The sequence below is a fragment of the Myxocyprinus asiaticus genome, chromosome 13, assembly GCF_019703515.2.
Source record: "Myxocyprinus asiaticus isolate MX2 ecotype Aquarium Trade chromosome 13, UBuf_Myxa_2, whole genome shotgun sequence".
NCBI lineage: Eukaryota > Metazoa > Chordata > Actinopteri > Cypriniformes > Catostomidae > Myxocyprinus > Myxocyprinus asiaticus.
This window is the reverse complement of record NC_059356.1, coordinates 11,969,113-11,982,894: the sequence shown is the minus strand read 5'-3', so window position 1 is coordinate 11,982,894 and position 13,782 is coordinate 11,969,113. Positions and strand designations below refer to the sequence as shown.

The 13,782-nt window shown below is 36.1% G+C and overlaps 1 protein-coding gene across 1 annotated transcript; it reads left to right on the top strand.

Moving 5' to 3' along the window:
* The first annotated feature begins 992 nt into the window (after window positions 1-992).
* Window positions 993-7,987, top strand: LOC127450656 (uncharacterized). The gene is made up of 3 exons (XM_051714928.1): window positions 993-1,692; window positions 3,963-4,053; window positions 5,281-7,987. Exons 1-3 carry the CDS (start codon window positions 1,510-1,512, stop codon window positions 5,625-5,627), a joined length of 621 nt encoding a protein of 206 aa, XP_051570888.1. The 5' UTR covers window positions 993-1,509; the 3' UTR covers window positions 5,628-7,987.
* The last annotated feature ends 5,795 nt before the right edge of the window (window positions 7,988-13,782 follow it).

Genomic DNA, 13,782 nt, shown 5'->3' with positions numbered 1-13,782 from the left:
GGATTCGGACTCGTGACTCCAGGGGTGGTAGTCAGCGTCTTTACTCCCAATGATGACTCTAAGGCTTTATAGAAATTACGATTTAATTTTCTGTTAATGCATGATTTTCTGTAAAGCTGCTTTGTGTGTTGTGAAAGGCACTATAAAACTAAAAATGACTTGACATCACAAGGCCCTTTTCTGTTCCAGCACAACAGTGCCCCTGTGCATAAGTGAGGTCAATAAAAAAATGGTTTACTGGAACCTACTGATGAATTGGAATGCAGATTGTGTGCTGATCACACAAAATCAGTGTCTGACCGCACTGATGCTATCTGAATAGGAGCCAGTCCCAGCAGACCTATTTCAATGTTTTGTAGACTGGAAGCTGCATGACCAACTCCTTTGTAATGCACATGGTTTTTTAATTAAATTTTCAAAACAAGCACATATGATAGAGTGTTCAGGTGTTTTTTGGTGGAAATATAAGGTTCTGAAACACATTTGAAATGCTGTAGAATGCCAATGGTGCACGTGTGGATACCTTTGCACTTAGCCATACATGCAGATAAATGAAATTGTACAGAATGTATCCAGATCATATTTCACCCCAGACATTTCACACCAACAGGATCAGAAGGGAAATCAATGAGTTCCTTCTGAATATTCATGTACCTTGAAATCGACCCTATACTGTCGCATTCATATAAATAATAGTGACCGTGAATTGGAGATTGTATTTTTACCCTTTAGGGTTTGGGTTTAGATGAGGGAGTGGAATTAATCAAATATGCATTCTTATTATCTTGTTAAAAAAGCCATGCATTTAAGGGTTAATATACTGTAAGTATGAAGTGTATTTAGTAAGCATTTATAACATGTATGCTAAAATGCTCACTATTTGGCAAGCATTGCATGAAATTTGGCCTTTTTTATTCATGTTGTTATAACTGATTTATGATGGATTTGTAAAAGACAGTTCTTAATGAACCCCTTTATAAACCCTTAACAAAGGGAACATGTTTAGTGTTATCATATATTATTTAGTGTTGATCTGACACATTGAAATGTGGTACACATATGTGATTCTTGCTCCTTAAATTCTGAACGTCACAATATGCTCACTGTATAATTAAGGGCAAGCAAAGAGAAACCAATCTCAGGTGTGATGCGGTGCATCAAACGTGAATTTCTAGAGTAAAAACTCCCAGCAGTCTGTTATAGCGACTTTGACAGTCTGATAGCGAGTAAGAGGGCCCGTCCCTCCCCAGATGAGAGGTGTTTCATATTACCCATGCTTCAGGGGAAAGTACACTTTAGCACTCCACTTGGACATCTGCTGTGAAACCCTGAACAGGAGCACAACCACACACTCACACTCAGACGCAACCCAGCAGACAGGAAGCTTAACACACTCTGAGGTTTCTCTACGGGCCAACCAGAAGTCGAGGGGAGGGAGCTGCTCTTCACTTCTGAACTCGCCAGTGTTTTCGACTCAGTTAGCTCACTCCTCTCTCGTGGCTGTTGGACATGATGTCACTCTCTGCTGAGTATTGCAATGAAAAAACAGGAGGCAGGGATGGTGATGCCTTGGCTCAGCAGAGGAGGCTGATCTGGGGCTTGCTCGTATGGTCCACCCTGCTTACTCTTGGTGTGGCCGCGTCAATAACTGTCCAGATGATCCATGGAGCATCAGCGCAGGTACAGTCACAGGTATGGTTGAGATTTACTTCACTATGATCTAAGATAATGTTCTGCCATTGAGATGAGATAAAGACAATGTGTATGTAATCTGTGAACATACACTCAAAGTCAATTGTTTGGACATGCATTATTCTTTTTTATTACTTTTTTCTTCGTCATCTGGTCCAACACATACTGGCTACAAAACTTTTAGCATTTAAGCATAAAGCTAAAGATCAAAAGGTTTTTAAAATCAGGAGAAACATAAATTCAATCAAATATGTCCAAAGTTTTCACTGGTAGTGTATTGTGTAAAGTTAATTGTATTAAGTATTGTGTAATTTAAGTGACCCCCAGATCACTGTCATGTGTGCTGAGTACTAAATTCTGTAGACTGCCTATATCTCATAATGAGCATGACAGACACACATTTGTTTACGCATCAGATATTGTACCCAGTATTGGTGGGATATAGACAGACCACAGAGGGTTGATGACTCAGGACCACAGCTGGTGGGAAATGCTGAAGTGTGTGATCACAACAGGCTCATATTTACAGATAGGATGCTCAAAAGCTCTTGATCTCCGAGGGTAAATTTAGTATCACATGGAACTGGGAGATAAAATGTTGTAGTAAAAGTAAATAAATAAAGGATAAATATGCTCAAATAAAATTATGGGCAGATGATATTAGAAATTATGTATGAATGTTGTTGCATTAGGGAATCCAAGTGGCATCTGCAAAGAAACTGTGTGTACAGAAAAGTTCTCTGAACTAACTTCTGAGCCATTTTTACAATTACTTGTAACCTACTGGTCCCAGTGTCATATTTAGTGGAAGTATGCATGACAATCATAACATTTTGAGTGTGGATAAAGGGTCCAGATAATTTATGTTGACCGTACAATAAGGTGGTGTGAATAGGAATTGGTATACTGTATGTAAAAAGGTCATTTGATGCTTGTGTCGAAACTCAGTATCTGTATCCCAGTATCAATACTGTTAATTTCCATCTCTTCTCAGCACTGTAGAGTAATCTGACTTTTGCCAAATAGGCTCTTTTTGTCTGAGCAGCGAGTGCATCATACACATGGAAGGCCGTATTAGTCATGATGGCATGCCGACAGGAAAGTGTTATGTGTCAAGACTGACTCCAGTTAAAGATGTAGGATTACACACCATTTTTGTGTGGCTGTGGTTATGCAATACTTGTTATTTCACAACTTTACTGGATTCAATCAGATTTGACATGCTTTTGCAAAATGACAGAGCTAGTGCACAGATATGTCTCAATGTATGTGGATGGCAAAGTTTGACACAGATTCTTTGATGGACTAGAGTAGTGCATGAACATGTCAAAACATGTTCAAGCTGCCAATAAACAATTTATCTCAAGAGTGAGAACCAGTGAAAGAAGAAAACAAGTCAGCAATTTCATTCTGACATCATTTTTGCGTCATCATTTTGCCATGTGTTTTGAAATTCAGCTACTAGCCTTGTTCTGCTACAAACTCTAGTTTGAGTCAGAAACGTGAAGAATTATTTTCACTTTCGGGTCATTTTCAGCTTTTGGTGGAAGAGTAGTACCTCGTTGTGTTAAAGTTATCTGGTGGTTTAATTCAAAAGTAACACCTATAAGATATGAGAACCAGAGGTTGATGTTTGAAAATGAAATTGGTTAGGTTCTGAAATCATACTTTCTCCTGAAAGTTACTTTTTTTCTTCTTCTTCTTCTTTTTCTAACGTTCTAAAAAGGTTAGAGCATATCAGACTGGTGAAGACAAAACAGTAACCACAGAACAAGACATTATGACATCATTGTTCCCACTGAGGGGAAATGCCACTCTGCCCTCTCTATCCTGATGATGTTTGTCATTCTGTTTCTCTGTCATCACAAGCACTGCAAGCTAAATTTAAAATTCTTATTTGAAACATAAATAAATGAGCTAAAGGAAGTGAAGTGCGTCATCTATCTACGTATCCATCTATTTCTCTGTCTGTCCGTCCATCTGTCCATCCATTCATCTGTCTGTCTATTATTTACAACCCTATATAGATCTGTTTAGACCTTTGTAAAGTATTCAAGTAGACATGTAACTTTCAAGTCTTTTGAAACTTCTTTAAACTTTCATTCAAGAATCTGTCAAGACTCAACAGTCATTGACAAACAACAAGACTGTCTTGGTGAGCGTTCCTTTTTAAATTTTCTTTAGCATTTGAACTGTAATTAGACAATGTGAGTTTGATTAAAAGCCTTGATGTTACAAATTTTTTATTTTTTTATTTTCTGTCCCCACAGGAGCCCAGAACCTTCAGCAACCCCCAAAATATCACAATGGCCATGAGCATCAAAGCTCCTCCAAACAGTTTAGTGACATTTGAACCAGATTGTAAGTTGAACCTTTTAAACCAGTAAGCCTCACATCTTAAAGGAATATTCCGGGTTCAATACAAGTTAAGATCAATCGACAGCATTTGTGGCATTATAGTGATTTTGACTTGTCCCTCCTTTTCTTTAAAAAAAAGCACAAATCTGGGTTAAATTTAGGCACTTACAATGGAAATGAATGGGGCTAATATGTAAACGTTAAAATACTCACTGTTTCAAAAGTATAGCCACAAGACAAACAACATGAGTGTTAACATGATTTTAGTGTGATACAGTCACTTACTAACCTTTTCTGTGTAAAGTTATAGCCAATTTTACAACTTCATTACCATGATGATGTAATGTTAACAAACCCTAAAACGATTTAAAAAAAAATAGGATTTAAACAACTATACATTTCAAATAATTAATGAGTTTTAACAGAAGAATTAATGTAAGTGCTTTTATGAAATTATAAGCTTCACATTTCTGCTCATTAACCCTTTATTATTGGCCCTCTTTCACTTCTATTGTAAGTGCCTCACTGTAACCTCCATTTTTGCTTTTTTTTTTAAAGAAGAGGGACGAGACTAAATTAATTTTTGTGGTAATCAACATTATGCCACAAATGCTGTCGATTGAGCTTAACCTTTATTGAACCCAGAATATCCCTTTAATGTTCATTTTGAATTGCTATAAATGTGATTATTTGAAACACAGTTGTTGGTAGCTATAACCGACTCAAGTTAAAAGCAAGTTAAATTCAATATGCCCAGAGGGATATTTGTATTGCTCAGAGGTTACTCTTTCATTAGTGTCAGTATGTTTTAAAGTCTCAACTTTGTCTTAGATTTTTTCCAAAAATCCCTTAGGAGAAATTAAAATAAAATCTAGTTCATATTGATTGCAAACACTTAGTATAGTTTGAGATATTGCTGAGATCTCCATTGCTGAGAAATGTCAGAAGGGATAAACAATAAGTTACTGTATTTGAGATCAGTAGACAAATTTGAGAACTAAACATTTTCAGCTGGTCAGGCTTGACAAATTGTGCACTTTGTTTTGCCTTTACAGGGCAGTACAGTTGTCTATGCTAGGATAGTATAACATCTAAAAAAAAATTGACACACATCACATTTACAGTTCTATGTCTTATATTCTTTACAGCGAGGTTGTCTGTTCAATTATAAATGCTTGTGTACAAGCATCATATAACCCAAGAATGACTTCCCCGTTGACCTTTCCACAGGTGAGCACACAAAAAAGATGAAGCAACTCAGATGGGAAACAAATTTACCGGGTTTCATCGAGGGCACGGATCTGTTGAGGATTAAAGAGGATGGCCTATATTTCATATACCTGCAGGTTACACTCGACTCTTGGGAGCCGGAACACAACTATATAGTGACAGTAAAATTGGATGGCTCAGATTCATTTATTTTAAAAGGTCATATCAATGGATTAACTCTCTCAACAGGTCTTATGGGTAAAGGGACATCTCTGAATAAAGGAAGCACTTTAAGTGTACACTGCACTCCTGAGGCCAAAATCAAAAACTCTGCCTCTGAAACATACCTGGGTGTGATTAAACTATGATCGGCATGAATTGAAGCCCTTCCAGATATAAGACTATAACAAATTAAATGGACAGATGACAGTATGAATGTGGACTCCCTTTCCAATATGCAAAGAAGCACAGGCCTGCTGGGTCTGAAGTACACTGGAGGGAGTATATGACGTATCTTTTTAATGAAAAGGCATATTTTTTATTTATTTCTTAAAGAGACATTTACAAAGCTGTATGCCTTTATAGCACTGTATTTAAGCTTTTCCCTACTCTGTGGACACAGTGTCCTGTGTCACTTTATGTGCATCCCGAAAGCTAAGGCAGCTGCCTCGCTGCCCAGTCAGTCAATGATTTTGTGTATGAAGGTTCCTCGTGAAGACACTGGTTTCTGACAGCCTTCTAAGGCACCATAATGACATGTCTAATGATCTACATCAAATTCAAGGGAGCTTTAGATATAACTAAAGAAATATCTAGTAACCACAACGAGACGAAGTTGAAAAAAATAAAAGCTAGACAACTAGGCATTTATAAACTAATGTACTGCTTTCAATCACTCCTTTAGACACCATTTGTATTATTTCAACCAACCACAATAACGCAAGCTCAAGATTGTGGGATATCATATAGGCAGCGAAAGATACATCTATGCTGCCTTCAAAAACTGACCAGATGCAGGCATCTCAGTAAACAGGATGTGATGTAAATATTGGATTCAGACATTCTTTGATACCTTACTACCTCCATATACTGCTTGCAAAGGCAGCATTTTCCAGCTTTTGATTGCCGCCCACATGTGGAGCACGTTTGTTAGGTTATATAAAAAAAAAAAAAATTTAGATATACTGCCATAAAGGCAAAAAAAAAAAAAAAAAAAAAACTTGGATACCTGTTGACTTGAGGGGAACTGACATCATACATCCACTAAAAATCACCCTGACACCAGCTGGTTAAAAATAATTTCCAGAAGGTCGAACATAATTTGTTTGTACTGTAGACGCCACTTGGTTTGTTATTTTATTATCTAATGCAATGAAATGCACACATTGTTAAGTGTGGCTTAAGTGTTCACTGTAAAGAAATGTTAGTCATTTTAACAGAAAAGAAATGCTGGAAGTATTTAATCTTTAATTGGTTAACTGTGTTACCTTACTATGTACAATGAAAAAATATATTTATCAAGATAAAAAAAAAAAAAAGCTTTTGGAAGTAAAAAGGATCAATCATCTCAGCATTTATGACAATATGTGCTTTTATTGTAAAATATTTTTTAGAATTACATACTTTTGTAAGTAAAAATATGAGTAACTTTATCATTTTTGGTGAAAAACAGTCAAAGGATATTCCCAGAAATGTTTTTTTATGATTTATGTTGTTTAATGAGTATGTACATGGGATTCAGTGTTCAGATTTGATTTTGTTTATTAATGTTTATTGCATTATATTGTGTCTTGTGTGTTTCTCTGATGGTGTTTTGTCTTTGTGTGGGTAACACTGTCTATACATGTTTATTAGCCGTGATTAATGGATAGAACACATTTTAGAAAGTCCTCATGGGGCCTTTGGTTTTATCACTTGTAATATTAAGGTTGTTATCAGTACATTTTAAAATACAGATCGAGAAGTTGTTGAAATAAGTAGGTCTGTTTTAACTTTATATCAGTTAATAATATTGTGGACAAATAAGGTTGTCAAAAATGATAAAAATGAGAAATCTAGTTTAAAACTCATGTAAGCATTGTTATATTTGTGTCCATGTTGGTTTCATATATTTACAAAAAATAAAAAATAAAAAAAATAAAAATAAATTATAACATTCTCTTCAAAAAATATTAATTTAATAATTTAAAAAATGTCAAGTGGTGTAACCAGCTAGTAAAAGGTATTAAAATACTTTCCTTGTCACTTGAATGCATATAAAATGATTAATGTACGCGCATGTACACCTGATTTATTAATAATTTTAAAAAATCAAACATTTTTCAAGGGAAAAAATATCAATACGTTTTCTTAATGGTTTCTTGCAATAAACTGCCTGCATATTGTACTACTTATGCCAACATTAATTTTTCAACCATTTAATTTATATATATATATATATATATATATATATATATATTCTTTCTGATGGTTACACCACTTAGATGTTTTTTATTAAGTCCCATCAAAAAATATTACTTTTAAATCAGAATTGGACAACATGTTCATAATAGTAGAGGTGCATTCAAGTAATTATTTGGTGGAAACTGCATTTTAAGGTATTTTTGAATAATTTAATAGATCCATCTACAGTTATGAAATCTAAAAGGTAATAAAGTTACTTATTTTTGTGTATTTTTGTGTTGATGATATCATAGTTTTTTTTTCTTCTTTTTTTTTTTTTTTTTGCAATCAGACTTCCTACATTTTTTGAATAAACAGCTTAAACATTAAACTTTTTGACATTTGTTAAATTCTTTAATTTATTATTGCTTATATTTGTGATGACTCATACACTCTGATGATATTTTTGTGTGAACAAGATAGACAAGTTAAGACTTTCCATGAAGGTGGGAGTGAGGGGGCAGAAACACAACAACGCATCAGTGAATCATTTCCATGAATCCATCACCAGAAATATGCAGTTAGCTGTGAGTTTCATCACTGACATGCTTTTAATAATCCTTTCACCTTCAGTAAGCGTTTACCAAATGTAATCTGTATTAGGCACAAAAGTGAACCGACTCTTTTTTTTTTTTTTGGGCCTTTTGTCATGACACAGATCTCCAGGATCTCGGATATTGCCATGAATCTGTGTTACTGTGTTTGTGTCATCATGTTTTAATGACTCAATAGTGAGACCACCTGGTCTGAATAGAAAGTGAAAGAATGTGTAAGCGCCTCTCTCTCTCACTATAACACCGCTCAGCATGCTTTCGAGGAGCCCCTTATGACTCAGGACCACTGAGTCGTCACACACAGCCATCAGTCTAAACTGCATAGATTTGTAGACCTGAATAGCAAATAAACATTTAGTTCACTGCATTTGTGTTATCAAGGTAAGGACATGCCTCCTCAACAAGTGATAGGAATGTTTCATTAAATTTCTGCCAACATGAACTACTAGTCAAAAGTTTGGACAAACCTACTCATTCTTTATTAATACTTTCCCAACTTGTAATACAGTAAAGTCATCAAAACTATTAAACAACACAAATAAAAGTATGGTAGTTATGTAAAAAGTCTTATAAAAATCTAATATTTTAGCTTCTTCAAAGTAGCCATCCTTTGCCTAGATCATGGGTTTTCAAACATTTTGATGCCAAGGACCCACAAATATGATGGTCCTCTTGCAAGGGACCCTCAAAACATTAAAGCAGCTATGTACTTTCATGTATAAAGACCCATTTATACTGTGTGAGACAAATAGTAGGTGTGATACTATACAGACAAATATTTAATTTCCATTAAGTTTACAGCATATCTTTTTTTTCTACTCATTTTAAGTGTAATGTTAGATGTATAAGATTGTATAAGAGAAACATGTTCAATTCAATATTTCTTTGTATAGGCACTTTTCACAACAGATATTGTTTAAAATAATCATGATTAATCTCATGATTTCTGACCAGTCTTAGAAAACACAATGAAACAGTTAATGTCAGTTTCAGAAGATGTTTAATTTTTCAATAATTTCCCACTCTATTTGTATTTGTCTACAAAACTAATTTCAAGTATTTAAGCAAAAGCTTTAGAACAAAAGGTTTTTAAGATCATAAAAACCATAAAATCAGACAGGGGTGTCTCGACTTTTCATCAGACTGACCTCACAGTGAAATCGGGAACTGTAAGTTGACTTTTCTTTAGCTAAAAATCGGTCTGTGCAAATTCTAAATTCAAAACACTGCCCCTAGTGGCCAAAGCGGTAAGTGTTGTTGGGAGTATAGACACGTGTGAGCTAAAAGTGTACAGCTCACACCAAAAGTGCCTCCACCCCCCACACCCCACAACCCAATCCTCAAGCCCAAACCTTACCGTCAGTCGAGTAAAAATTTAATTTGGTTGGAAAAATGCAACCTCCTAATCATATCGTACTGATGATGCGAATGCGGGTACTTCCTGGCTTCAACGCTGGAAACAAACCCAGGTCTCCTACGCCACTGACGTAACGCACTCCTGGTCGCACCAAAGGGAAGGTAAACACAATGGAGCCGATGCAAAAATGTCTGATAGGAGATGCCGCTTGCCAGTGAGTCGGCATAATGTGCCCGATCCAACTGGTAGTGTATGAGGAAACAGACCATTAAAGAAAAAGTAATGTTCAATACAGTGAATGCTGAAAAGGCAGTCTTCTAGTTAAAAGTGTCAATCATGGAAAAGTCATTGACTGTTCTTTTTGCTCTACAAGGGTTTTTCAATGTCATAGACAGTGAGACATTTTTTTTAATTCAGCTGGTTGCCAAAACATTGTGAAAAACCACACACCTATTTTTAGGAGTGATGTTCTTTCCAATAATAGCCAATTTTATTAGATTTTTTTTTATTTTCCCCACAGAACTGAGTGGGCACACAATGGTAACAGTGGTTTTCCCTCATGATAAATCACACTCACAGAGGCCCACTAAGCATAGAAATATTTGAGAAATACAGGTATGTTGTTAATTTTTAGTTGTTTTTGAATATAACTTTTATTTGAAGGCCATTTTTGCCCAGATGTTTTACTAGTAAAACATTTTGGAGATTTAATTATTTCCAAGTAGAAAGGAGCCTAGTCTTATGTGACTAGAAAATAGCTGAATTTAACTGAATTATTACATGGCTCTCTGGAATACTCAATTCTGCTTGGTCGGTGGAGCCATCTAGAGCTCTGACATTTCTCTGTAACAACCGCACATCCACGTTTCAGTCTGCTCATCCCTGTATTGTGAGCCATCTTTCCTGCTTCTCGGATCACTGTGAGATCTCTATAAATAAGCTAATACATTGTTTTTTTTTTTGTTTTTTTTAAATCAGTGTTTCATGTGAATTTATTTATTAATTTGGCAAGTAGTCTTGTAATAAGCTGCATAATGAGCAGTCAGATTTTTCATTAATTACAAAATAAACACCAACAGAATTCCGACACAAACCAGAGGTAGATTTCAGCCATTCACTGATTTCTTTCTTCTTACATAATTACATAATTTCAACGCAAATCAATGTTTCATGTCCATGTATTTATTTATTTGGCAAGTCGCCGTGTAATAAGCGGGATAATGTACAATCAGCCGGTTCTGGCTAAATAAACCCCTTCAGGGTGATACAAGAGTCGTCAGCTTCGCGTTCCACAGCTTTATGTGAATGTGTTAACTTCTTGGTTTCCGTGGAACCAGAATCCTCTGAGGTTGTTTGAGCAACATGCTATCAGTCATGCCACAGCACAAAGTAAACACATTTGAACTGATGCAAAAATGTCTGACAGGAGATGACGCTTATCAGTAACTCAACAGAATGGGGTCAATGTCATGGTTTCGTGTGACTTTTCTCCCTAAATCGGAAGATAACAGTTATCCATTATCGTCATATTAGAAATAGGTCCATGATGCTAATTTTACAGCCCACTCCATTCAGAATTAGCCATTTTCCACCTCCGCAGGATGAAGACAGCACAGAAGTTGAGAAGGGGCATTTCCGCTCGATCGATGACTGCGTCAGTGAAAGGCAGGCCTCGCTTGCTTCTGTGGCTGAGGGGAATCTAGTTTTACATGCAGTCATTTAGTTTCTTTCCAATCTCCCAATCTCTGTTCATGAGACCATAACTCTCTTTCAGTCTCTCCTTCCCTCCCTCCCTATCTTTAATGCAGCCAAAAAATGACATTGAAATACTGTATGCAAATCTGATGCTCTTACATTATTCTCTTATCTTGATCTGAGGTGTAAAGAGAGAAATAATTCTCAAATTTCAAATCACACATCAAGGTTATTATAGTTTTGAATTTTGTTTTTAATTGTATTTAATTTTCAATGTGTAGGACTACATTTCAGTTGGTTAGTGTTCACTGTATGATTGGCCTATTAGCTTGGATTTTTTCAGTGTTTTCTAGTTACAGTTCTATTAAAAAAGTAGTGTATTTGTCCCGCCCTCCTCGTCACAGTATAAAACAAAACAAAAAAAAAAAGGTGTGTGAAAAACGAAAAATAATTCGTGGTGATTTTTGTTCCATTTTCGCTAGTTTTGGCGTCACGACAAGTTTCAGTTTTTCCAATTATGTTTTATTTTTATTGGGTGGGAAAAACAGTTTTTGATACACATATTTTCATCATTTTGCCAGATCACTGACACGAGGAGAAGAGAACTTGTAATTTTAGCTTCCATCTTACAGCAGCAGGGGGCGCTGTTTTACTTACTGATCCACACTGTGAACCGTTTGACTGCTGCTCAAGGAGTTCCAGCATAGCTGGAGAGAAACATCCATTAACATCCAATTTCAAGTATAGTACGACAGCCATCTTTGCTCATGGGCATTCAGTTCTGGGCAACAGAAGGTTTTAAGTCAGTCACAGTCCCATCTCTCAAGACTTTCTCTTCATTTAGTCAGAATACACAGCTACTTTTGAGTGGCTGTCAAAATGGAGAAATATTACACCCACAGAATGGTGTTTCTGATTCATGAAAGTAGCATAATTTCAGGTGTTAATCTTCAGAAGGTGTGAAGCAGAATCTCTTCACTCATTTGAGAGCTGTATGGTGGAAATTGAAAGGGCAGGAAAATCCATCGAAATAAAGGTTTAACTTTCGTTTTCAGCCAACAACAACAACATAATGAATATGCAAATGTGAACATACATTAGATATGCTCCTTCAAATGACACACACAAAGTCAATAGACAAACAAATGCACATACAACATGATCACATGTGAAATTAGCATATACTAGTTCAAGTACCCTGAAATCAACCCCATTCAACTGAATTACTGAAAGCGTCATCCCCCATCAGATAATTTTGCATCAATTCAAGCATGAACACATTTCCCTCTAGCGCTACTTACCACGACATGGGTTCTGGTCCCATGGGAACCAGGAAGTAATCGCATTTACATAATCAATGGTGAGCGCGATTCAAAGGTTGCATTTTCACTCGAAAATTACATTTTTACTCCACTGACGGTTAGATTTGGGTTAGGGGGTAGAGTTAATAAAATATGCATTCCTCTTCATTGTACTACCTCATTTACAACTAAAAATGCAACTTGCTTTTGGCGCCACTTTGTGGACATTTCATGTATACGTTTAACAACACTTCCAGCTTCGGCCACTGGGGGAAGTGCTTTGAATTTCAGTTATACAGACCGATTTCAGCTGTAAAACGTTCAACCTACTGTTGCTGAATTCAAAGTGTGATCAGTCTGCATACAGAAAGATTTTTCTATTCAAAACAAACTTGTCAATCGTAGTGTATGCATGAACAACATAAAATCACAAACCTCATAAAAAGCCATTAATGTATCCGGCCCATATGTTTTGTGCTGGTTGGAATCTTCCATGAAGCCTGTTAGAGTAGACTACAGATTCAGACATATCTGAGTCAGCGAAACTCATAAGGAAAGATACCTGTGCATGCGGGCAGCGCCCCCCACCCCACCACCACTTCCTCTGCAGTTTACCAACATGTAACAGCTCTGCTAAGAATACACTGTGCGTGGGAGTTCACAAAGTAAAGCTTTTTAGAATATGAAACGCAATTAAAAAGAACGTATATGTTTGTGTTAGAAATAAAAGGGGCATGATACAAATGATAAACGTTGGCATGCAAGCATGTGTGCATCTGTGTGCACAATGGACACAGGAAAACATCTAGAAGAATTGAAAAATTTAGCATTTCTCCAAACTGATTTACCAAAGATGTTAATATATTTACTGTGGCACACCGCACACTGATGTCATCCTACATAAGCAAACAAGTAGCATCTTGAAAGACAAATGACTCGCACTTCACCTCACCAAAGAGGTTGAGGAGTAAGATGAGTCAGAAACAAATGTGCATTATGAACAAAAAAATCATGCTTCATAAATCATGAGTTCAAAAATGAAAGTGTCAGTCACTGTGGATGAGCAGAAAAGGTCAAACCACAGCATTGCACATCATCTCAAATAACTAAAAGGAAATGCAGCAATGCATGTTGTATAACAGCCATGTTATGAATTGGAGCAGGCTGATGTGTT

What these genes read in the sequence shown, in the direction of transcription:
- LOC127450656 (XM_051714928.1), top strand. Translation starts at nt 1,510, where the DNA reads ATGATGTCACTCTCTGCTGAGTATTGCAATGAAAAAACAGGAGGCAGG. An exon ending in CAGCGCAGGTACAGTCACAG is followed by an intron (nt 1,693 to 3,962) that starts GTATGGTTGAGA and finishes CTGTCCCCACAG; the next exon opens with GAGCCCAGAACCTTCAGCAA. An exon ending in AGTGACATTTGAACCAGATT is followed by an intron (nt 4,054 to 5,280) that starts GTAAGTTGAACC and finishes ACCTTTCCACAG; the next exon opens with GTGAGCACACAAAAAAGATG.